Genomic DNA, 24,994 nt, shown 5'->3' with positions numbered 1-24,994 from the left:
CACTAAATTGGCTTATTAGTCAGACATGGAGGTCCACATCTATAAACCCAACATTTGGGAGGCTGAGCTAGGAGGATCATGAGTTTGAGACAAGCTTGATCACCATAGCACACTCCAGGCTAACCTTGGCTAACTGGACTTAGACTCTGCCTCCAATAACCTATAAAAAAAATAGTTTAATAGTAAATACATACTTAATCATGTCTATGTCAATCACTTATAATTTCTCTGTTTCAAACTATTACAATGGACTACTTGTGGGGTTTTTTTTTCTTTGAAAACTGTATTATAAGCATTTATATCTTTGTTCTTATTGAGTCATCTTATACTTATTTATAGGTAGTCATTATTTTTGCTTTATATTTCTGATTATTTTAGGCAGCTCGTTTGCTTCCAGAGTCATCTCAAGAGGATCTAGACCTACAAACACAACGTCCACAGTTCCTGGAGGACAGCGAGGACCAGAGCAGGCGCTCTTACAGGTGATCACTGCTCAGCCCCCCCCCCCCCCCCCCCCCCCCCCCCCCCCCGCTCCTGAGGCTGAGTGCTAACTGTGCCCCTGCAGTGTTCTTGGGGTGGGAAGTAGGTCTCCTCATCACCCGTTTATAAAGGGTCCAGAAGGTGGTTCTTGTTGGGCTTGAATGATGATGAAACCAAATACTGTCTCCTGGGGAGTTACAGCATTTACCAATTTCAGAATAATACATTTAAGATTACAAATATCCTGTACAGAACTGGATCCAGCAATTAATTGTCCTTGCATCTATTTTATACTGCCTGTTCTGTGCCCTGAGTATGGAATAGTGCCATGGTTTATGAAGAACACTGACCCTCTATTGCCAGGTGTCTGGCTGCTCGGCAGTCATGCCCTGAGTGAACAGGATCTGAGTTCTCTGTGTTTCGTTTCCAGATGTGACTATTGCAACAAAGGCTTCAAGAAGTCCAGCCACTTGAAGCAGCATGTGCGTTCACACACAGGGGAGAAACCTTACAAGTGCAAGCTCTGTGGGCGTGGCTTTGTCTCCTCTGGGGTCCTCAAGTCTCATGAGAAGACACACACAGGTTATTGTCTCTTTCCTGTAGAAAGGTCCTGGAGACTAAATGGTCTTTAGTGGTCATATTCTTTCACTTAGTACAGTGCATTGTTTGAGGTTCATCTGTGTTATAGCATGGATTAGTACTATGATCCTTCTTATGGTCCATAATGTTTCATTAGATGGATAAATCAAGCTTAATTGACCTATTTATCAGTTCTACCATTTGACTTTTGTGAATAATTCTGTATGGATATGGCTTTATTTCTTCATCAAGGAACACTATTGCTGGACCATAAGAATAACCCTGTTTAGGGCTGGGGATAGTTCTGGGGATAGCGATTATTGGAGAACACATGCTTTGCATGTGTAAAGCCCTGGGTTCAAAACACTCCAAAAGCAGCCCACCTGCAAACTTCCAAGTAACTTTTCCATGTCTATCAGCAAATGTATGAAGGTCCTGATTCTTCTTCCTCCCATCAATAATTGTATTCTGTGTCTTTTTGCTCTTGCCATACTTGAGTGGGAAGCAATCACTTGTTGAGGGCATGATTTATGTACCTTGAGTTGTTCATGGTGTTGAATTTCTTCCCATGTACTTGTTGAGAATTCTCTGTTCTAATCATTCTTCCATTTTAAAGTTAGGCTATTTGTTTTATTATCAATTTGGTAAAGTGTTTTAAAAATATAGCCTGGACATTGGATCTTTATCAGATATATAGTTTGCTGTTAATTATAGTTATCTGTTGATAACTATATGTATTCTGTTTAATATATAATATACACATTAACATCAGTATGCATTCTACATAAGGCTTTATTTGAAAATGATGGCGCACCACTTCCAAATGCACAGAGGAAGAAAAGCCTGTGGATGTGTCTGTTGGTGACCAGGTGATTTTAGGGCTGTTGAAGAGGCAGTCGTGAGATTAGTGGTACATAGGAAGTACTGTTCTGGAGTCCGGGAGAACCAGTCCGTTGAGGGAAAGCAGGGTCAGGCTGGGTGCTTCTGAGGCTCTGTTCTGTCAGACAGGGACTGTCACACTGGACTTCATCAGGAGGGAGGACATGGAAGGCTCACAGGGCCTTCCTGGGTCTAACTAACAAGCCATTAGCTGTGGTTGGAGCTCGAAGATGCTCCAGAGAAGCATTTTGAAGGTCCTGTCTACAGACAAGCCACAGCTGAGATGTCAAAGCTGGGGACAGAGAGTCTTGGCTTGTGAGCAGCCTCTCCTGAGAGCTCTCCATTTAGTAGAGATAGAATCAGACATACCCTGTCCGTGTCATTGTCTCTAACATCATCCAATCAAAATCTGAAGCTGTAAGCAGGATAAACTCCTCTGCTTCCATATTTGTTGGCCCTCGAATGCCTGCGATTTGGGGATAATGAAGTCCCACTGTCCCTGACTGCTTTTGTCTGTTGACACAGGAGTCAAGGCATTCAGCTGCAGCATCTGCAATGCCTCCTTCACCACCAATGGCAGCCTCACGCGGCACATGGCCACACATATGAGCTTGAAGCCTTACAAGTGCCCCTTCTGTGAAGAGGGCTTTCGGACCGCAGTTCACTGTAAGAAGCACATGAAGAGACACCAGGCCGCCCCTTCTGCAACCTCCACAGCTGCAGACACAGAGGGAGGAGGTAGTTTCTGTTTGGATTGAAAGTTTACTAGTCAAATGCCAATTTAGTTATAAGTTACACATCGATTTGATATTGTAATCTTACAAATTAAGCTTAGTAGTACTGTGAATTTTTAATTTAAGAGTGTGTTATTGAATGGACATTGTCTGTGTGTGGGTGCGTGTGCCATGCCACATGTGTAGGGTCAGAGACAACTATGGCGTTGGTTCTCCCCTCCACCTTCACATGGGCCCTGAGTATTGAACTCAGGTTCCCAGGTTTATGCAGCAAGTACTGTTACCTGCCTTGGAGAAGCCCCTGAATCAACATAGCTATAATTTATGTCTCTATATAGTTTTATTTTCTGAATATGAAAGCCTCCATGCCCTTTGAGAAAAAATTGAGAGGTCACAGTGAAGGTGTTGGCTTTCCCAGTCCCCAGGCACTGACTTGGCTTCTAATCAGCATGTGCCCTTGCAGCTGCACTCGGCATGCGTATGGGTGGAGTTGTGCTGTACTCTATAATGCGTTTGACTAGTGAGCACAGATCTGTATCAGATGTGTCCGTGTAGTTGTGTTTTATTAGGATGTGCTGTAAGTGAAGGCAGAGCTAATTTTTGATTTCCCCTGAAATTGTACAGCCACATTTGTGAGAAGGCCCCCTGGCCAGAGGTCTCCTCAGTGTCGTATTGTATTACTTCATTAATTCACATTAAGCACTGTGTGGTTGGAGAGACTAATCTCATTTTCTACCAAACATTACACAAATTAATTTGCCCGACTCCTGTACCTTAAGTTTATTATTCTGGTGTGTATTGTGCTTCTGTTTATTGGATGGTTTCCTTTTAGTATATTCCATAAACGAAGCTGGTACTAGAATGTGCATGTTTTATTTTTCCATGTGATACCAGCACACAGCAGTGTCATGTTTTAATGAGCATAGTTATTACACATCCATGTAGTGTGTGTGTCTCATTTTTGTTAGTGTTACCACTGGTGCTGTTACTGTGGTGCTCAGTGTCCTGCCCATGCCACTGGCCGTCTTTTGGCAGCACTGAGATGAGCTGAGTGAGGAGTGCTTTGCTTTCTTCCCAGCTGTTTATCCCCATTTACTTGTGGTCGTCTACCGATGAGGTTACAAGTCACCATAGGATCCCTCTTGTGGTAGACTAAAGTGAAAGTAGTGTAGATTTGTCTTACAGTTTGAAAAGTGAGTCTTTACAATTTGCCTAAACCACTTTAAATTACAAAAGCCTTGACTTCAGGGTCTCGGCTTCATCAGCAGACAGTTCCGTGAAGGGTTTCAGACAGTACTCCTCAAATCCTATCGTTTGGATAGTGTCCACTAATGAGCAGGCATGAATGGTGTTCCAGACCAGTCACATGTTTCTTCTTAGCAGTTAAAAAAGTCTATAGATACGGAGGCTGGAGAGATGGCTAAGAGGTTAAGAGCACTGGCTGTTCTTCCAGATGTTCTGAGTTCAATTCCCAGCACCCACAGGGTGGCTCACAACCACCTATAATGAGATCTGACGCCCTCTTCTGGCTTGCAGGCAGAACAACACTATAAAAAAATCTTCCTTAAAATAAGGAAAGATAACATTAAATCACTATTGGGTTGATGTGTGGGCCCTGTTAGGGCTTTGCCACACTGCACTAATATTTACAGAGACTGTAATGAGTCTTTTTGTTTTCCTGTCTTGCATCTCTCATAGCCACAGGAGAGAGTTGCCTGGGTTTACCCTGCCCCACTGGTGTTTGTGAGTGGACTTTAACATTTTGAATGGTTAGCCATTTGCCTTTACTTGGGCTGTCTTTTATTTTTGCTGTATATTTTGCTTAATTTTATTGTCTTTTCCTTATTCATGACTTGTTCTATATGGATCTATATATATCTTGGTAATTTGAAAATTTTTAACACAATCATCTCCATATTTCATTGTTGGTGTTGGTGGGGGCCACTATCTATTACTTACTTCTAAATCTTTGAGAGTTTACAAGTGTAATATGAAGTTCTTATTTGTGGTATTTCCTTTTTCTAGAACTTTTCTGAGTACATACTGAATTTCTTGGCTCTGTCTTCCATGACTGACCTCCTCTCAGCCCTTCTCTCCTTCCTGTCTGTCACCTCTTTTCTCACTATGTTCTAGAACATTAATCCAGTAATCCAGTAATTCTTCACACTTACTAATTGAGTTAACACTATTCACTTTCCTATTTCAGCTTTATGTTGGATTTAAGTGTTGCAGTCATGAGTCCCTTGCTCTCAGTCCTATACTTTTTATTCTTATATTTTCATAGCAGTTTCGTCGTGTCAAGCAACTGGAACTTATTTTTTGGTTTTTCGAGACAGGGTTTCTTTGTGTAGCTTTGCACCTTTCCTGGAACTCGCTTTGGAGACCAGGCTGGCCTCGAACTCACAGAGATCCACCTGTCTCTGCCTCCCGAGTGCTGGGATTAAAGGCGTGCGCCACCATCTCCCGGCAATTTTTTTTTTTTTTTGGTTGGAACTTATTCTTATGATGAGTGTGTGTGTGTGTATTCTAAGTTTCTTCTTTGTGGTCATTCTCATTGATTGAGGATTCTTTGTTAGTCTGTTACGTTAGTCTCTGATTTTGGGGCATCTGGTTGTATTTACCTAGTAATCAGTGTTGGCCATAGTTCTATGTGAATATCTCTAGATCCTGGTGGCTCTGTGGGCCTTGCCATTCTTGAGCTCCTGCTGGGCTGTAAGCTGGCAGAAGCTAGCCTTGGACCAGCGCAGATTCCTGGTCCTCCTTCCTTTGTCTTGCTTCTCCCAGGTCAGGTGAGTTCCTGTGAGTTCCCGTCAGTGGTCTGAAATGTGGTTCGTTCAGTTATTAACACTAACTTGACATGCTTCATCTTCGTTTTCCCATGTTGAAACTGGATTTTTAATGGGGGCTTTGTACCCTTTTCCACACTCTGCTTTTCACAGACACGTGTGTGGAGGAAGAGGAAGACACTTCTGACAGGAGTGCATCAAGAAAGCCTCGTCCTGAGGTCATTACTTTCACAGAAGAGGAAACAGCCCAGCTGGCCAAAATTCAGCCCCAGGAGAGTGCTACAGTGTCTGAGAAGGTCCTGGTGCAGTCGGCTGCAGAAAAGGACCGAATCAGTGAGATGAAGGATAAGCAAGCCGAGCTTGAGGCCGAACCCAAGCACGCCAACTGCTGCACATACTGTCCTAAGAGCTTCAAGAAGCCCAGCGACCTGGTGAGGTGAGGATGCTGTCACTGTGTCCAGAGCTCTTGCAGACTTGAGAGTGCACGCTGATGCTGTTCACTCCGGTGTGGGACGTTACCCATGGAGTGTGTGGTTCTAAGCCTGCATCAACTTGATAGTGAGCTCGTGTAGAATGGTGCTGAGGAACTCTTGCTTGTGCATTTTTCTGTATGATTGTGATAGAAGCAGAGAATGGGCCAAATTAATTGAGGAGCAGAGAGTGCTGGGCTGCGCCAGGCATAGAAGACTGGTGGGTAAGCTCTTAGAGAGCACAGGACAAACTATAGAGGCCACCGGATGTCACGGCTCAAGCAGCTAACTGATGGCGGCTGTGCAAGAGGGAGTGTAGCAGAGCGGTTAAGAACTGGGGACCCGGGCGGCGGCGGTGCCCTCGGGAGGCAGAGCCAGGCGGACCTCTGTGAGTTCGAGGCCAGCCTGGTCTACAGAGTGAGATCCAGGACAGGAACCAAAACTACAGAGAAACCCTGTCTCGAAAAACCAAAAGAAAAAAACGAACTTGGGACCCTACACTCTGGGAGAGGCCGGAAGAGTGCAGGGGTGTAGCGTGGGAAGAAGCGAGCCGTGCCCGGATGCCATCATCCAGTTGGTCGTCATGACCCTGAGCTCGGCTGGAGGAGCTCACAGAGGCAGCAGGCCAGGCTCGTGGAGCACTGTGACAGACAGCAGAGCCGTGGCCTCAGTCAGTGCTCCCGTGTAGACTGCACGCTTTGTTATACGGTGAAGTTAAGAGTTATTCAGAAATAGTAGCATATGATTTTGTTATGATTATAAATTCATGAAGTTGTTTGTAAATATGTATACGGTTAAAAATAAAATTCCTTAATTGGAAATGCTTTCTTACTAGGCATGTTCGAATCCATACTGGAGAAAAGCCATATAAGTGTGATGAGTGTGGGAAGAGCTTCACTGTGAAGTCCACTTTAGATTGTCATGTGAAGACTCACACCGGTAAGGAGCGGTCCCTCAGACCCGGGACTCCTGCGGGCGTGTCTGGGTGTCTGTGCACAGATGCTTCAGAATTACAGAGGACTCAAAATAGGAACTATGAAAAAGTGGATTACAAAGGTTTTTGTAATTCCTGATATAAGGAATTGGTTTAACTCTTAAAGGGATGGAGGGGTCAAACCTCAAAAATCAAATTGTAAATTACCGGTGTTCTTACTCAGACTTGCTCCTCTTCTTTCAGAAGGTCCCTTTAGTTTCTTTTGGGCCAAAGAGTTTGCTGGGACTCGGTGAGTCTGTTGACAGTTACCACATTACACGTGAGGAGAAAAATCTTATCAAGGGGAAAATAGTGTCTTGTTTCCTTGGCCTTTTTCTTTATCTGACTTGAGGATATGAGAATCAGCTGTATTAAAAACACAACTCTTTGCTGTTAGAAAACGATAGTTTACATTACGATTCATAACAGCAGCAACATTACAATTATGAAGTAACAATGAAAGAGTTTTATGGCTGGGGGCCAGCACCCCATGAGGAAGTGCATTAAAGGTCCGCAGTGTTAGCAGGGTTGAGAACGGCTGAATTAGAAGGAGGCCTCTTCTCTGAGCCATGGCACTGTGTGTGTGACCCGAGGCAATAGTCGCACAGCGCCCCCAACTCCACTGAGAGTTTGTTTGTTTTAAGACATAACTAGCCAGGAGAGTGTTCGCCATGTAGGAACAGGAACTCTTCAGTGAATGTTAGACGTCATTACTGGGGTCCACCGGGTAGCATCATGGAAGTTACCCATATTTCCAGAGTTTTAGGTCATGAGTTTGAACAAATAACTACAAATGGAATTTTTTATGTTTATGTTAAGTTCTATGATTCTTTCCTGATGGATTATTTTCGACAACTAACCAGGGATAAACTCCTTTGTTAAGACTTCCTCATACACAGTTGTCTGTTGTTCCATCAGGTTCCAGTGTCTCTTATGTTATGCTGTGGACTTGCTGAGGGTGGATGGGCTGACTCTGCTGAGCCTGGAAGGCCCAGGTCCAGTACACTGTGTTCCCATGCTGGTGCCCAGTGTGTTCCCTGATCAGCAGAGCTGTTCCAGTCTATGTGGGGTGGGAATTCAGCTTAGGTTACATAGGTAAGACAAACTGTTTTCCCTACTTTGGAATGACAAGGTGACTTCTGGAGACTCCCCCACCCTCCCTCAACAATATAGGGTCTCAGACTTACTCTGAGTCTGCCTGATTATCGCTGGTGGAAGGGGCACTTACTTCCTGGCTTCTGAGCCTGAGCTCTTCTAGGGCAGTCATTGTCAGTGGCATTGGTGGCTCTTACTATGCAGTGATGGTGAGAACCAGAGGGGCAGCAACAGGCTACACAACCCTGGACAGACACAGGACCTACGGGCTCAGGATGGTACTCCCATACACATTCTTCACGTGTGGTGCTGTCTGTGCTGGCACATCTCCCCTTCCAGGCTGGCAGAGAGAAAATAGACACCGAGATCTTCAGTCGCCTCTGTACAAACAAAAAGACAGGACTGTTGCCCAGGGCAACTAAGTCTTGTAGTGAGAGTAAATCAGTACTTGAGTCAAGGCCCATGGAATGTGGTGATTTCAGATTAGAAGTCTCAGAGGGTTGTGGGAACACTAACCGGATTGTAGACAGTGTGTGAACAGGTAGATTTCTACAGCTGCCTGTGGTGGCACAGCATCCTTGCTCCAGAGCCTACTGCACTTTGGTCCAGGAAGCCAGCGCAGTGTATCCACGCTTCCTGGTAGAGGGTTTCTGTGAGCTCTGGTTGTCACTGGTCCCGCTGACTTGTGCTGATGTTCTTCCAGGCCAGAAGCTGTTCAGCTGTCATGTCTGCAGCAACGCCTTCTCCACAAAAGGAAGTCTGAAGGTGCATATGCGCCTGCACACGGGAGCGAAGCCGTTCAAGTGTCCTCACTGCGAGCTGCGCTTCCGCACTTCTGGGCGGAGGAAGACTCACATGCAGTTCCACTACAAGTCGGACCCAAAGAAAGCCAGGAAGCCTGTGACCCGGAGCTCATCAGAAAGTCTCCAGTCTGTGAACCTCCTCAACTCCTCTCCCCCTGACCCCAATGTGTTCATCATGAACAACTCTGTTCTGACGGGGCAGTTTGAGCAGAGTGTGCTGCAGCCAGGGCTCGTGGGTCAAGCTATCCTTCCCGCCTCTGTTTCAGGTAAGAGACCAGCATACGTCCCTCTGTTGCCCCCAGGAAGACGGCCCGTGGAGCCTTTCCTCAGCAGTGGGGAAGCTGCTGCTTCCCTCCCACGGTGTCTGTGATAAACACTGGGGTGCTCTGCTGAGCTCTGGCTGCAGTGAGTCTCCACACACTTCCCTCCCGGTTGGCGTGTCATTTGCAGATACTCACCGCTTTAACCCAGGGGAGTTATCCTGTTGACATTGTCACACAAGGCTTAAAAGTATTACATTTACACCAGTTGGATTTGTTTGTGCACTTACAAGTGAGTGCTACAATTCCTGCAGGTGTTTGACATCTGAGGGTCTTTCTCTTCTGTGTCTTTCCACTTGAGGCCGAAAAGCCAGACTGCCACTCAGTGGCTGCTTTGTGTTTACTTGTGGGCCAATCAGTCGTCTCTTTTAGTCTGTTTTCTGGAGTCTGAAATGAGGAGATTATTTATTTCATAGCCACTGTTTTGTTATAAAGCAGATGATATGTCTGTGTATAAATGTTTGTAGTATTTAACTAGATATATGACTATAACATGTAAAACTTCTGTATTCTAAAATCTCTATGGAAAAAGTGAGTTCTTTTAGAGTTAAAGCATTTACAGTATTAAGTCCTTTTGTTTCTCATTCTCGAACCAGCTGGTGGGGACTTGACAGTGTCTCTGACTGATGGGAGTTTGGCCACCCTGGAAGGTATCCAGTTACAGCTGGCTGCTAATTTGGTTGGCCCAAATGTGCAGATTTCTGGACTCGATCCCTCCAGCATCAACAACATCACATTGCAGGTGTGGTGACTGCTGTTGTGTTGTGTGCTTCAGCGTTGTCTGACTCGCGTGGAAGCACGGCTTTTTCACGTCCGCCTGTCTGTGCTGCTTTACAGATTGACCCGAGCATCCTGCAGCAGACCCTGCAGCAGGGCAGCCTGCTTGCTCAGCCGGTCACAGCGGAGTCTGGCGCAGGCTCACAGAACGCCTCTGCGCAGGCGTCCGACAGCTCTGTCCCAGCCAGTGTCGTCATCCAGCCCATCCCAGGCCTGTCCTTGCAGCCCACAGTGACGTCTGCCAACCTCACCATTGGCCCGCTCTCTGAGCAGGATTCTGTGCTGACCACCACCAGCAGCGGTAAGAGCCCATTGCTCTTGACTGTCGACGCTAGGATTTCACTGTTGTTCATGGCAACACGTTTGGTGTTAGGTTAGTGTGATGCCACTTTTCATCTCTCTGTAAAGCTCACCAAAGAAATAAAAACCCTTAAGTTTTCTTAGTGTCCATGGTGCTCACTCAGCATATGTCCATTTTATTGTTCATGGAATTATTTTTCTCACACTGGCTTCTTGTATTATCATTTCACTTACCTCCTCTTTCAATCACAGGGCCTTGTGAATTCAAGGGCAAGTTTTATCCTTTTAGATAAAGTAATTAGAAGTAACTGATGATTTATTCTGAGTGTTTGTCTTTTAAAAATAATCCTTTAACTAAGATGCTTTTCATATAAACCAGGAGAAACGTGTTTCCTTAGAGCTCAGTGTTAATTTGCTTTGTGATGATGAGCAGGGACACAGGACCTCACTCAAGTGATGACTTCACAAGGCCTTGTGTCCACTTCGACTGGCCCCCACGAGATCACCCTGACCATCAACAACTCAAGTCTCAGCCAGGTCCTTGCCCAGGCTGCTGGCCCTGCCGCCACATCGTCCTCGGGCTCTCCGCAGGAGATCACGCTGACAATCTCTGGTTAGTAAGTTCACATTTTAGATGTTTGGCTTACAGCATCAGGCCTTCTTGTTTCTGTCTTTTTCAGCACTCGGTTGTGTAAAGACATCATATCTCATTTTTGTGACAGGTTCAAATCTAGTGAAATCTAGTATCAGAAGAAACACATGTGTTTCCTACTCGACTTCCCGGTTCTGTAGCGCTAATTATGGAATTAACCTGTAGAGTTGGCTGCTTTTGCCATATGGCTCTGCTTAGCCAAGAGCGGCACGAAGAGCTTCCTGACTCTTGTTCCTACATCACTCGTCTGAGCTGTGTACAGCAGGAAGCTAAAACCCCCTCCTTCTGCTGTATCTTTAGAACACTACTAAGAGTACATAGAATGGTTAAATGTGCTAACCATTGAGAAAACAAGTAAGTGGGAAGTACTCTTTGGCAATAAAGAGCCCTTGACATTACCAAGCCACCCCAGATGTCAGCCATGGTCCCCGGTGCGCTCCTCCCTCGCTGCCCCTCCCTGTTCCTCAGAGTCCTTCTCACGGCACGCTGGGGCCTGTGTGCCTGGGCCCTGCTGTGCTTTGCCCACGTGATCCCTTGCTCTGCAGCTTTCATTCCTTCATGGAAACTGAGATTTTTTTAAAAAACAAAGCCACAGTCTTGTGTAGCTCAGCCTGCCTCAGACTCATCGTGTAGTCAAGAATGATATTGAAGCCCCGATTCTCCTTCCTCTGCCTCCTCAGTGCTCAGAGTTACAAGGATGTATCGCTGTGCCTAATGTAGTATTTTTTGTTACTGTGATAAAATGCCGTGACCAAGGCAGTTTATACAAGGAAAAGTTTATTTGGGTTATGGTTCCAGATGGAGAACCCATAACGGCCGGTGAGGCATGGTAGCAAGCAGCAGGATCAGAAAAAGTTGAGATATCATATGTCAGCTTCCCAAGGATGCAGAAAAGAGTGAATTGGAAGTCGGGTAAGGCTGTCACCTCTAAGCCTGCCCCCAGTGGCCTACTTCCTCCAGCAGAAGGCTCTCCACTTCCCCAACAGCAGCAGCATCTGGGAGTAAGTCCTGGGATGCACCAGCCACGGAGGAGTTTCTCATCCACATCACCACATCCAGTATCAAGGCTAGGGATTAAGCCTAGGGTTTTGTGCTGCTAGGCAGACAGCTGCACCCCCAGCCAGCCCAGATGTTCTTTTTGAATTAATAAATTTTATAGCACTTGCCATCATTTAACAGTGCATTCAACCTCATACCCTACAGTATTACAGTTAAAAGTAAGAACATGTTCACCAAAATCCAAGTACAAGCGTTGTTTTTCAGGAGGGCCTTACTTTCGTATGTGCTGTACTTTTGAATGACAAGCTATGACTTTGACCTGCTGCAGGACAACACACATTAACCTTGGATTTTGTATGGTTCAGTAACCCTTCGTCTCTGATTATAAATACCAAGTTTTCATATTAGAAATATAGAAGGGTATTTGAAGAAAGCTATTTTGATCAGTGTGGTGATGAATAGAATTTTGTTAAAAACTTTTTTGGGGGAGTGTTCTCAATGTTGGATATGTGTTAGATCTCATCAAAAACATGCAGAATTCTGCTTCTAGTTTAGAAATTAAGTTCTTCACTTTTGTATTTCCTGTTTTCCTATACTTAGCCATATTCTTATACTATTGCTGTGGGTATAGTAGAAAGGTAGCGGTATATAACATTAAGTCTTCATTTATTTTACTTAAAAGGTTTGTTGTGTCAGACCATTTCTGGTCAGCTACTCAGGTAGAGTTCTGTGTGCCGCTTGTTGAAAGCATCTTGATGCCATATACAAATTGTCACTTGGTTTGTATAGTGCACAGTATGATATGTTGTGTGAACATACATGTTATTTAAGTCATGTAGTCTTAGAGGGGTGTGTAAGTCCTAGCATTTGGAGACAAAAAAACGAAACATTGTGTAAAAGTTAGGCTAGTCCTTCTCCTCCCCAAATGGATGTGTGCATATGCAGCAGGTGGCTTTCCTGGACGTTTGCAGCCAGTTGTTAGTAAAAAGTGATGGCTAGTAAGAACCAGTAACACGACCCCGAGTACTTGGAGCATATCCTGGGGTCTGTTGAGTGCATGGCCTCCTTCGCTGATAGCAGCAGTACTTTCTTCTTATTTTGTCCAGACTTGGGTCTGTACTGCATGGATGTGCTTCTTATCTGTGTGGAGTGCCCAGGGAGTAGGTCAGCATTCAGAACTGCAGTGTAGCATCTTCATCCTCTGCTCTCTTTTCCCTTGAGTCTTTAATCTCACCCACTCCTAATATTACAACAGAGTTCCAAGGCATCTTGTCTTTTTTTAAGTCTTCCAAAGCATTAGTGTGGTTTTCATGAAAGCTTCTGTAGGTATTTTCACTGTGTTGTATATCATTTAGGTACAGTAGGCAATAGAACTGCTCAAGCAGGTTTTGAACCTTAGAGGAACGTGTCACAGCATGCTAATGCATGCTGAGAAGCAGGTGGAATACACTGGGCAGCAAGCTGTCAACACAGGGATGCTCAGCATTGGCTGAGTCTGGAAGCTAATTGTACGGAAGTCGGCTAAGGAAGGTTCTGTTAGTGTTTGGTGATGTCACTTACATACATTTAAGCATGTTTTTTTGTTTTTTTTTTTTAACTGCATCTGGCAGTGGACTACATTTGGAAGTATTTTCAGTTCATTGAAAGTGTTATTCAACAAGGGATATGGTTTTAAGTTTCTAAATAAAGTAGAATTCTTAAGTAGTTTAAAAAGTAAGGACAAATGCTTCCATTGAGAGAAATATAGGTCCTACATTTATGGAACGTTATGAAATGTTATTAAAAACAAAAGCTTGACAGCCGGGCGGTGGTGGTGCACACCCTTAATCCCAGCACTTGGGAGGCAGAGGCAGGCGGATCTCTTGAGTTCGAGGCTACAGATCGAGTTCCAGGACAGTCAGAACTACACAGAAAAACACTGTCTTGAAAAAACAAGCAAAAGCAACCCCAGAGCCTTGAGGACTGTATTGCATGTTGAGTACACTTAGTAAAGAGTAGATTGGGTCTCTGTTTTGAGATATATTTCCGTAGAGAGCTTACTGAGCTCAGTTACTTTGGATATCGTGAACTAAGTGAAGAATAAGGTTGTTGTTGGTGTCTGTGACCAGTGACCAGTCTGTAGGTAGCTCTTCATGTAAATCTCCAGTGTCACATTAGGTAGGCACATAGTCATGGATTTAACTGTGGCAGACATCACCATATCTAGGTAAAGAGCTTGCATTTAATAAGTGGAGGAACTAGACTGTATTTTAGGGCTGGGCATTGTGGCCCACACCTATAATTCTAGTACTCTGGAGGCTTAATGTCCTGATGCACGGTGCCAGAAACAGGTAAGCATGTTTGTTTCTTTCCACGATTTCGGAATCTTTTAAATAACAGTAAATACACAGGGTTTGGCCATTCCCTTGACAGCACTTTGTCGTATATAGTTCTGCCTAACCTGGTGACCTGGATTAGATGAATGTAGGTTCTTTTATTCTACTCTTAATTGCTAGTATTTTCGTATCATAAAGCATACAGTAAATCTTTCTGTATATGTGGTTTACAGAATGAGTACAAGCTAATAAAGAGGCTGTGGTAGAGTTAAAGAAGTTTCAGAAGTGGGCTGAGAAAGAGTCTGTATTGATAAGGTAAAGAACCAGACCAATGCCAGGAGGGAGCTGCCAGGGTCATGGTTGGGGAGGGAAGTTGTTCCAGGCGTGAGGTACAAGGCTGAATCAGGGTTTGAGAACAGAATACAGTGGGTTCAGGTCCAGACCGTTGAGCAGATGAACAGGCCGGCAGTTGAGTAAGCCGACCTCAGCAGTGGGACTGTCTTAGTCAGGGTCACTGCTGCTGTGATGACACAGTATGACCAAAGCAAGCTGGGGAGGAGAAGGTTTATTCAGCTTACATGTCTGCATCACAGTTTGTTATCAAAGGGAGTCAGGACAGGAACTCAAACTTGGCAGGAACGGGAGGCAAGAGCTGATGCAGAGGCCATGGAGGGGTGCTGCTTACTGGCTTGCTCCCCATGGCTTGCTCAGCCTGCTTTCTTATAGAACCCAGGACCACCAGCCCAGGGATGGCACCACCCACAATGGACTGGGCCCTCCCCCATCAATCAGTAATTAAGAAAATGCTTTATAGGCCTGCTTCTGATTGAGGCATTTTCTCAATTGAGGTTCCCTCCTCTCTGATGACTCTAGCTTGTGTCAAGTTGATATAGAACTGTCCAGTGCAGGCACCAAGCCAACCTGAAAGTCCAGGGGCAGTTGAGGAGTCCTCTGCTTGTTGATCCTTGACATATGCACCAAGTATCAGATGATAGGTTGCCGTGAGGCCATGCCATCATAATGTTAGGTGTCCATGACTTTATTTGGGGCCCTGGTGAAAGAGTTACACCCTTACCTTGGTTTGTTGTGTCCCACAAGTTTGATTTTAAGACACCTATGTACCCCTACAGCCTCAGTTACCCCAGTAAATTATAGAGTAGCTCCCTTTCTACTCCCAGGAATAAGCATTTGATCAGTCTGCTGGACGCATGGTACCTGGCAGGTGATGCAGTCTCTGGTCCACCCAGGGCTGCACCTGTCCTCAGAGTGGAGTGAGAAGCTGCTTGTAATTTGGGTGGTACTCAGCTAAGAACCACTGTTTCATACAGTGTGGAGTAACTTAGAGCATGCTCTGCCTCATCTCAGCACTGAAGAACATCAGGAGTTCTAGGTCAGCCTGAGCTCTATGTCATGACCCTGTTTCCAAAGGCGGGTAGGAGGAGGAAGATGCCCTTTAAAGCACGAAGAATACATCAGCTTCAGGTTTTGTCATGTGACCTATTATTTCATAAAGATCAGTGCTCTGTGTGTAATTCTGTGAGGAAGAATTCTATCCTACTTTATTCGTTTGCTCTGGGCCATGACTTTCTCAGCCCTGAATGGCAGACCAACAAGACTAACAAGGCTTTCTGAGGACTTCCAGCTGTATTGCATCTAAAGTCGGGTTTAGGCCAAACATGGTGGATATGCCTTTAGTCCCAGTACTTGGGAGGCAGGGGCAGATGGATCTCTGTGAGTTCAAGGCCTGCCTGATCTATAGAGTGAGTTCCAGGACATCCAAGGCTTTGTAGAGAGACTCTGTCTCAAATAATAGATGGGTGGATGGATGGATGGATGGATGGATGGATAGATATAGATAGATAGATGATAGATAGAAAGATGATAGAGAGAGAGATAGATGATAGATGATAGAGATAGATAGGTAGGTAGATAGTCAGACTCTTGTTAGTAAATGAGCTCAAATAAGATAATTACAGATTCATAAGTAACAGTTTATGCCAGGAGGCAGTGGTGGTGCTCACCCTTAATCCCAGCACTTGAGAGGCAGAGGCAGTGGATCCCTGAGTTAGAGGCCAGCCTGGTCTACATAGCAAGTTCCAGGACAGCCATAGCTACAAAGAGAAACCTTGTCTCAAAAAAACCAAAACAAAACAAAATGAAAAACCCAATCAACAAACAGCTCAGGAGCGCATGTGTACTTAGTTTTCTACTTCACAGATGTTTTCTTCATTTGTTAGCTTTAGTTTCCAGATCTGTGTATCAAACAAGGAGAAAATAGTCTAGAAAATAGCCTTCTGCATTTTGTATTGAAAGGTAGAGTGTCCTTGTTCCCGCCTCCTCCTACAGGAAAGAAGCCTGAGGATCGTCAGGAAGCACTTTCAGTTTTACTGGCACTGGCTCAGTGGATTCACGTCCAGAGGCCTTAGAACGTGGGTCTTTGTCTTAGAGACGTTTTTAGTCCCCTTCCCCAGTGTGGTAACATACATATTCATTGGGCATTTTGTGTCTGTAGGACCATGACACTAAGGCTACATGACGCAGTAGGGCTACTGTGACACCACTGAGTGTGATGTAGTGATGGACAGTATGTGACAGGTGCTAGAGAACAGGGAGGCGATAGGCTGAGCAGAGGTGCGCTGACTGATTAAGTGACTTTCCCCCTTTGCTTTAAAAGGCTCTTACTACATCCTCCATATTCATTCAAAATACCTTATTAACCAGTTGCTTATTTAGGAAAAGATTGAGTATCTACTGTGTGGCAGAATTGTATGAAATCTGAGAATATTTCACTGAACAGGGTAATTGTGCTCACCTATATTCCAGGTGTTGATAACCCATGAGTCAATGTATGATTGTCACTGTAGCACAAGATGGTGCTGAGAGCACACCATAGGACATAGGGAGACTGTCTGCATAGCTCCTGAAGATGAAGGTGAGCTGAAATGGATTCTGGGAAGTCTGTGGTGCGTTTCTGCTTAACTCTGTCGGCCTTTGCTGAACTGAGGAAGGCTCTAGCTGAAAGCACAGGCATGTATAGGACCTCAGAGGAATTTTCCAGCCACCGTCTCTCCCTCTCATTTGATCAAGGGCATACTGAGAGCTCTGTCTGCATGGCACGTTAGCAGGTGCACACATGTCCAAACCCAGGACTGGGGACCGTCATCCCTCCAGACCCTTGGCTCGCCACCTGTTCTCCTGGCTGCCGTAAAGTTACCCAGTCTCTGCCTTGCCTTGTCATAGAACTTAATTCTTTTACTTATTGATTTGAAACGAGAGAGTTGTGTGTTGCTTTGCTTTTCCTCCCTTCAATTTTTGTGAAAGTAAAAGGCCATTTCTTTGTTTGCTAGTACTGGATAGGTTATTTTAGCTTTAGATCCTCTAGATTGAAGAACAATCCATTACTTTGTAACAGTTCAAAAACACAATTTCCCATCTTTTACAGCAGAGGAAGCATTTCCCCAGGCCTGTAGCTGCACCCTGAGAGTGACAGAGCCCTGGGAGTCAGGGCCAGGCTGAGCCTCCCCATCTGACCCTCCATCTGTGTTCTTCTGCTTTTGTGAATTCCGAGAAAAACTGGTGATTCTTTCAAACTACTTCGGAAGTTTTATAAAATTATATTTATTACCCTTGCTTAGAAGATAATACCTTATCTCAACAAACTTACAGCAGTATCTGCTTTTATTAACATGCTTTTTCTTTATTTTTGAGATTCTAACATAATTACATCATTTCTCCTACTCCTTTTCCTCCAAACCCTTTCCTCCCTGTTCTTATTCAAATTCATGGCTTTTTTCCATTAATTGTTGTTACATGTATATATGTATCTGCATGTACATATATATTCTTAAAGACAACCTGAGCAGTCTGTTCACTGTTACTTGTGTGTATAGTTTGGGGCTGACAGCTTCTTACTCTGTAGTTAATCAGCGTGCTCTCCCCTGTAGAAGGCGTTTGTCCCACTCCCAGCATTCCTTAGTCGCCGGTGGCTTTTGTGTGGGCCTCCTGGGCTTTCCCTGGCCTTTGGACAGGTCTTTTGTTGTCCTTTTGGAGCTCATGTCTAGGTGCTCATGTTGGTAAGACCTATGAGTGTGCCTTCTGCATTCCTGACAGACCGTCTCACGCTTGTCTGAGGCTCTGGCTCTTACACCCCCTCTTCCACAGTGTTCCTTGAGCCTTAGCTGTGGAAGTATTTTGTAGATGTATCCACTGGGACTGGGCTCCACAACTCCAAATTTTAATTGGTTGTGGGTTTCTGTGGTCTTTGCCTGTTGCAATGAGAGTCCTTGATGAGCAGTGAGGACTACACTTAGCTGTGGGTGTAAGGACAGATGTTTAGATCATTGTTAGGGATGATGCTGCTTTAGTAAAGTGGTAGTTACAGGTTCTCCTTCAAGATCTATGACTTCAGTAGCACTGAGTAGTTTTCTGGGTTTCCGGTTCCGGTCCTGGTTTCCCTCTTGTTGAGCAGGTCTTAATCCTGTCAGAGAGCTGTTGGTTACTGTGAAGGTGTGTGTGCCACTGCTGCCACCTCACGGGGGTTACTGTGAAGGTGTGTGTGCACTGTTCCCACCTCACGGGGGTTACTGTGAAGGTGTGTGCACTGTTGCACCTCACGGGGGTTACTGTGAAGGTGTGTGTGCACTGTTGCACCTCACAGGGGTTACTGTGAAGGTGTGTGTGTGCACTGTTCCCACCTCACGGGGGTTACTGTGAAGGTGTGTGTGCACTGTTGCACCTCACAGGGGTTACTGTGAAGGTGTGTGTGTGCACTGTTCCCACCTCACGGGGATCACTGTGAAGGTGTGTGTGCACTGTTGCACCTCACAGGGGTTATTGTGAAGGTGTGTGTGCACTGTCACCACCTCACGGGGGTTACTGTGAAGGTGTGTGTGCACTGTTCCCACCTCACGGGGGTTACTGTGAAGGTGTGTGTGCACTGTCGCCACCTCACGGGGATCACTGTGAAGGTGTGTGTGCACTGTTGCACCTCACAGGGGTTACTGTGAAGGTGTGTGTGCACTGTCACCACCTCACGGGGGTTACTGTGAAGGTGTGTGTGCACTGTCACCACCTCACAGGGGTTACTGTGAAGGTGTGTGTGCACTGTTCCCACCTCACGGGGGTTACTGTGCCATGCCAGTGTCGGTGATTCCTCGGCACCATAGCTGGTAGGATTGTTGGTTGCTTACCTTTTTTGGAAGCTTGCATGGCACCTTCTTGTGGTACCAGTTGACACAATCTTACGGCAAATTCAGTGATCCTCTGGCTCTTAAAATCTTCCTGCTGCCCGCTCTTGCACAGTGTTTCCAGAGCCTCGGGGAGGAGACATTCAGGTCAGTTCCAGCTCAGGCCTCTGTCCCTGTTTCTGAAGTGCATGGTGTCTTCAGCAATAAGGATTTACCTTCCACCTCTGGGGGGCAACCAGGGGCAATAGCAATATGTTTTGGGAATCTCATGAACAGCCTTGACCAACAACTCAAATGAGGGCTTCTCATGTCTGGTATTGGGGGTTTTGTTAGGTGGTCTTTGACACTTGCGGGGAGCATGGTCAGCCTACATGAAGAAAGTTAATTTAAACTGCATATGTATATTATACACAGAATTGCAAGTATTATAAGGGTTTTTTTTAAAGGTAAATAGTTAATAGTATGAGTTCTTGTAAGTTTTTCAGACATCCTTATTATTTTGCTCTTCCCACTCCTTCTGCGTTTCCTCCCTTCTCATCCCCATTTCCCTGATCAGATCACTTGTATCCTGCGATTCCCCTTGACTCTCCCCCAGCCTTCTTCTGTGTTTACTTCCATCCCCCCCCCAAGGAGCCCCTCCCCCTTCCTTGATTAGATCACTTGTACCCTGCTATTCTCTCTGATGCTCCCCACCCCCTCTGCCCTGTCAATGGTCCTGGTTTACTCTCCTGGTTTCTGCACTTAGTCCAGAATATGCATTCACATCTGCACATCTGGAGCTAGGAGCTTCTAATGAAAGAGAACATGAAACATTTGTCTGTCTTGGTCTGGGTTACCTCCCTCAATGTGGTCTTTTCTAGTTCCATCCATTTACCTGCAAAGTTCATGATTTCATTTTCCTTGCAGTTGAATAGTATTCCACAGTGTGTATGCACCACATTGTCATGATCTGCTTGTCCGTTGAAGGACATTTTGGTTGTTTTTCTTTCCTGGCCATTGTGAATGAACATGAGCGAGCAACTATCTGTGGAGTAGGTTGTTAAGTCCTTTGGGCATATGCCAAGATTGGTATAGCTGAGTAATATGGGAGATTTATTTATAGCTTTTTGAGAATTCTCTACACTAATTCCCGTAGTGGCTAAATCAGTTTGTAATCCCATCAGCAGTGAATGAGGGCTCCCTTTTCTCTACACCTGTCCAATATTTTTTGTTGGCTGCTTTGTTGATCTTTGCAATTCTGACTGGGGTAAGATAAAATCTCAAAGTTGTTTTGATTTGCATTTCCCTAATTGCTAGGGATGATGAACATATTTTGAGATATTTCTTAGCCATTCCCCTCCTCTTTTGAGAACTCTGTTCAGGTATCAGGACCAAGGATCATTTTTTAAAACTCATTTTTAAGTTCTTTATATATTCTGAAAATTAATCTCTGTCAGATATATAGCTGGCAGAGATTCTCTCCTAGTCTGTGGGTGGCTTCTTCACCTGACTGATTGTTTCTTTAGCTGTGCAGAAGCTTTTTAGTTTTATGAAGGTATATACAGAGCCATAATAACACAAACAATAAGGTGCTGGTGCAGAAACAGACATGTAGACCAATGAAGCAGAATTGAAGAAGACCCAAACATGAGTACACTTAACTTCAACCACTTAATAGATGATAAAGAAGCCAAAAAAAATATATATATATGCTGAAGAAAAGAAAGCATCTTCAATAATGGAGTGGGAAAATTAGATGTCTACATGCAGAAGAATGAAATTAGGCACATATCTATTGCTCTGCAAAAGAATTAACCAAAATGGATCAAAGATGTAAACGTAAGTCCTGGAACACTGAAACCACTGGAAACAAGCATAGGCTGTACCCTACATGATGTGGTGGAGAAAAGGACTTCCTGAATAGGACTTCATTTGCCCAGGAACTAAGGCCAAGAGTTGACACAGCGAGACTTCACAGAACATGGTTTTTGTTTTGTTTGATTGTTGTTTTTGTTTTTGAAACAGGATCTTAGGTAGCCCAGGCTGGCTTCAGGCTAACTATGTAGCTAAAGTTGGCCTTTAACTCCTGCTCTTCCTCCTTTGGTCTCCTGTATGCTGGCATTATAGGCATGTTCTTCCACATCTGACTTATTCAGTACTTCTTAAAGGTTACTTTTTTATTGTAATCATAAACTAAAACAAGACTTTATTGAGTTGTACCCTGGAGGAACAAAAAAAAAAAAGTAAAAAGAAAAAAAAAAGAGATAAGTTTAATCCTTACTTAAATATTAGACTTCATTTGTATCTTCTTGAGATTTTAACAGATAGTAACCAAGAGCTGTTTATAGCTTATCCTCATTGTATGTTTAAGAGAAAGTCTTTGCTTTCCTGTTGTAGCTTCGTGTCCTTTTCAGTTGTACTCAGGGCAGCTCCTCTAGCAGGTATCTGTCTCTGTGAAAAGTGACTGGAGAACGCTGGGAAAGATTCTCGTTTGTGTAGAGTAGGAGCTGTGGCATCATCTGAAGCTCTTCCCGGAACAAGTGGACTTTGGTTTTTCTCATTAGATTTCCTGTGTTGTGTTGGAACTTTCTGATGTGTGATGATCACTAGGCAGTGGGTAGGAGAGGCCCTTTGGTCCTTTGACCTCAGCAGGCAGGGTTAGGCTGTTCTGGGCCATCCAGTAGTGATGGGTAGTGCCAGCTTCAGTTTGCTCATTTTAACAGTGACTTGAGATGGGACTCTCAAGAGAAACAGACTTCTGTCCAGTTGCCCTGGACTCCCAGGCAGTTAGTTACTCTGTGACTCTGCTCTTCACAGTGTCACCTAGGACTTTCCTTGTTTCTATTCACTTGTGCAGCAACTGTGTGTTAGTGCATGAGCAAGGACATGTGGAGGGAGCACAAGGAGCCCTGCCTGCCTGTGGTGTTTTGTAACTGTAGTGCTGGTGCATGAGACACCCTCCACAGACCCATGCTCCTGCCTGGTGCATTAGCAATATGCACGGTGGGAGCAGGCGGGAGGGAGCCCCAGTGGCTACTTCTGTGCCCACGAGCCTAGCCTCCTAATGGTTATACTGCTTTTGAAGGTTCCAGGTCTGTGCAGCACATTGTGGGACTCCACGAGTGTGGATCTTTGGAGGCCTTGTATTTGGAGAACTCCACTTACAAGTAAGTAGCCTGGCTTTCCTGTTGGCCCCTGACTCTTAGGAGAGGCTCTGGATTGGTGTCACACAGGTCACAGAGAAGTATTGGTAGGAGCCTGTTTTCTTTTTATAACTTACAAGGACATAGTTTTATGAACTCAGCCTGGTCCAGGGTGATGAGCATATGTTTGTAGGTTAAGGGTTCAGGGTTGTGAGAACAGAGCATGTAGACCTGGCTGTGCATGTGTGCTTAATGCTGGTGCCCTCGCAGGACACAGTAATCCTATCCTAGCCCATCTCACTTGCCAGGAGAGCAGCACAGGAGTGTGTTTCTAGAAGGAAAGGCGTGTCTGGTTTTGCTTATTCTGCTCTGGATATCTTCCTTTCTCTTAGCATTGGCTGCTCAGTAAAATGTTTGAAGGTTTTGTTGCATCAAAAGAAAATGAAGATGTCATGCTGGATATGTTAATACTAAAAGAATTGTGTGAGATTTCTTTTGACAGTCTGCACTTCAGAATAAATAGACCTTTAGGATTGTGAGTGTGAAGAGATAGCAGAGTCAAATTTGTCCACTACACTTGGTAACTAGTTGCTTCAGGGGTCCCATCTGGTTCTTTTCTTCAGTGGTCTGCGGTCCTAGAAATCCTTGCTGAGTTTTCTTTCTGTGGTGCCAGCATTGACTAGGGCCAGAGGCCTATCTTCCTCCTTCTGGTTTTCTATATCAGGCATGTCTAACTTGTAAAACTGTATGTGGCACTGCCCAACACAAAATTGTGAATTTACTTAAAACATGATTTTTTTTCCTTTTTGTAACTTAATTGCATGATTCTTAAGCATGAACTTTGTACATGATAATGCTGTTTCAAAGAGGCAAAAGGTTGGACACAGCTGCAGGATTATGCGGAAGGAGCAGGGGATGTTCTCTTGTACGTGCTTAGAAACCGAAGAAGAGTGCATCAAAGATGACCCATGATTTCCTTGTGGTGGTCCAGAGGGCCACTGCCAATGGCTTCAGATTAGCTCTTTCAGACTGCTCTTCCAGGCCCTAGGAGAATGAGTCCTCAGCTTTCTGCTGATTATTTATTTTGCTTCTCTTTTTAGAACTTAATCCTACAAGTGGGAGCCTCCCTTCAACAACACCGATGTCACCATCAGCCATTTCAACCCAGAACCTGGTCATGTCTTCATCAGGTGTGGGTGGTGACGCCAGTGTCACACTGACGCTGGCTGATACTCAGGGCATGCTGTCTGGAGGTCTGGACACGGTTACGTTGAACATCACCTCTCAGGTGAGTGTCCTTCAGAGAGAACTTCTGGGACCCTTTGAAGAGGCTGTTCTTTACTAAATATGTAGTTTTGTTTTTTCATTAAAGTAATATATTAAGTGTCGAGAGGGGAAGTTATGAACTGCTAAGAAGATTTCTTATTATAACATTGAGTAGCAATTTAGATTGACTTGTATGTACCTGATGATAATCAATGGCTGTCTTATTAACTTTTCCATGGCTGTGAGGAGACATAACCAAGGCAGCTCATAAAGCATTCAATTGAGGTTTGCGTACAGTGGCAGAGGGCTAGCCTGCCATCAGGAATTGTCAGCATGCATGCATGCAGGCAGGCAGGCAGGCCTGCCTGCTGCTAGAGCAGTGGCCAGGAGCTTTCATCTTGATCCATAGGCAGCAGGCAGAGAGAGAGCATGGGACTGGGACTGGTCTGGGCTTTGGAAACCTCAAAGCTTACTCCCCAGTGGCATACTTCTTCCAACAAGGCCACACCTCCTCATCCTTCCTAAACAGTTCACCAAATGGGAAGCAAACCTTCAAATATATGAGCCTGCCTGTGGGGGCCTTCCTCATTCAAACCACCACACTGGACATCCATCGGTGTCCAGCCCTAGTTAGTCCCCATGTCAGTGTCCCAGCTTGGTCACATGGCATCCCCAGTCAGGAAGAGAGAGATGAATGCTGGCGCTCATCTTGCTGTCTTGTTTTTATTCAGTCCAGTGGGATGGATTGCCTACATTCAGGGTGGGTCTTCCCTCTTGAAGTAACTCAGTCTAGAAACTTCCTCATAGACGTGTCCAGAGGTTTGCTAGGTGAGTCTAGATGCAGTTGATGATTAGCACTGACCTGATCTTACCGACAGCCTCTGCAACCATTCCTCTTCTCTGCAGGTTTGTCTGTGCTGTGTATTTCATGTAAATGTCGTCAGACATCGCGTGGGGCTTTGGGAGTGGCCCTTTTTACTTGGATGGGTTTCCAGGGTTCACCCATGTTATATAGCATGTATTTACTTTACCCTTTTTATTGCTGAAAAATATTCCTGCATGTGGCTAGGTCACGCTAATACTCCTTTGCACAAATACCCCTTAGTCCATTACATATCCAGTAGTTGATGAGAATTGGGCAGTTCCCACATTCAGGCTGCTGAGACATTCTGCCAGGCATCAAATGGACCTCTTTCATTGTGGTCATATGGTGAATTTCAATTTCCAAAGTGATTGTGCCATAAAAGATCTTTATTTT

At 44.9% G+C, this 24,994-nt stretch overlaps 1 protein-coding gene across 6 annotated transcripts in view; it reads left to right on the top strand.

Moving 5' to 3' along the window:
• Znf236 (zinc finger protein 236) overlaps positions 1 to 24,994 on the top strand; it is a 101,935-nt gene that overhangs the window by 61,286 nt on the left and 15,655 nt on the right. For 5 of the 6 annotated variants that reach the window (XM_076555630.1, XM_076555628.1, XM_076555631.1 and 2 more), the window contains 10 exons: positions 379 to 482; positions 911 to 1,062; positions 2,464 to 2,676; positions 5,612 to 5,894; positions 6,764 to 6,867; positions 8,700 to 9,065; positions 9,716 to 9,861; positions 9,957 to 10,197; positions 10,630 to 10,809; positions 23,571 to 23,758. In XM_076555630.1, the coding sequence (XP_076411745.1) occupies positions 379 to 482; positions 911 to 1,062; positions 2,464 to 2,676; positions 5,612 to 5,894; positions 6,764 to 6,867; positions 8,700 to 9,065; positions 9,716 to 9,861; positions 9,957 to 10,197; positions 10,630 to 10,809; positions 23,571 to 23,758 (1,977 nt within the window). Of the gene's footprint in view, positions 1 to 378; positions 483 to 910; positions 1,063 to 2,463; positions 2,677 to 5,611; positions 5,895 to 6,763; positions 6,868 to 8,699; positions 9,066 to 9,715; positions 9,862 to 9,956; positions 10,198 to 10,629; positions 10,810 to 22,412; positions 22,495 to 23,570; positions 23,759 to 24,994 lie in introns of all 6 variants that reach the window. The other variant, XR_013046208.1, reaches the window with a different exon arrangement.

This window comes from Peromyscus maniculatus, chromosome 19 (assembly GCF_049852395.1).
Source record: "Peromyscus maniculatus bairdii isolate BWxNUB_F1_BW_parent chromosome 19, HU_Pman_BW_mat_3.1, whole genome shotgun sequence".
In the NCBI taxonomy this organism is placed as follows: Eukaryota; Metazoa; Chordata; class Mammalia; order Rodentia; family Cricetidae; genus Peromyscus; species Peromyscus maniculatus.
The sequence above is the reverse complement of the archived record's forward strand: the minus strand, read 5'-3'. Positions and strand labels throughout refer to the sequence as shown.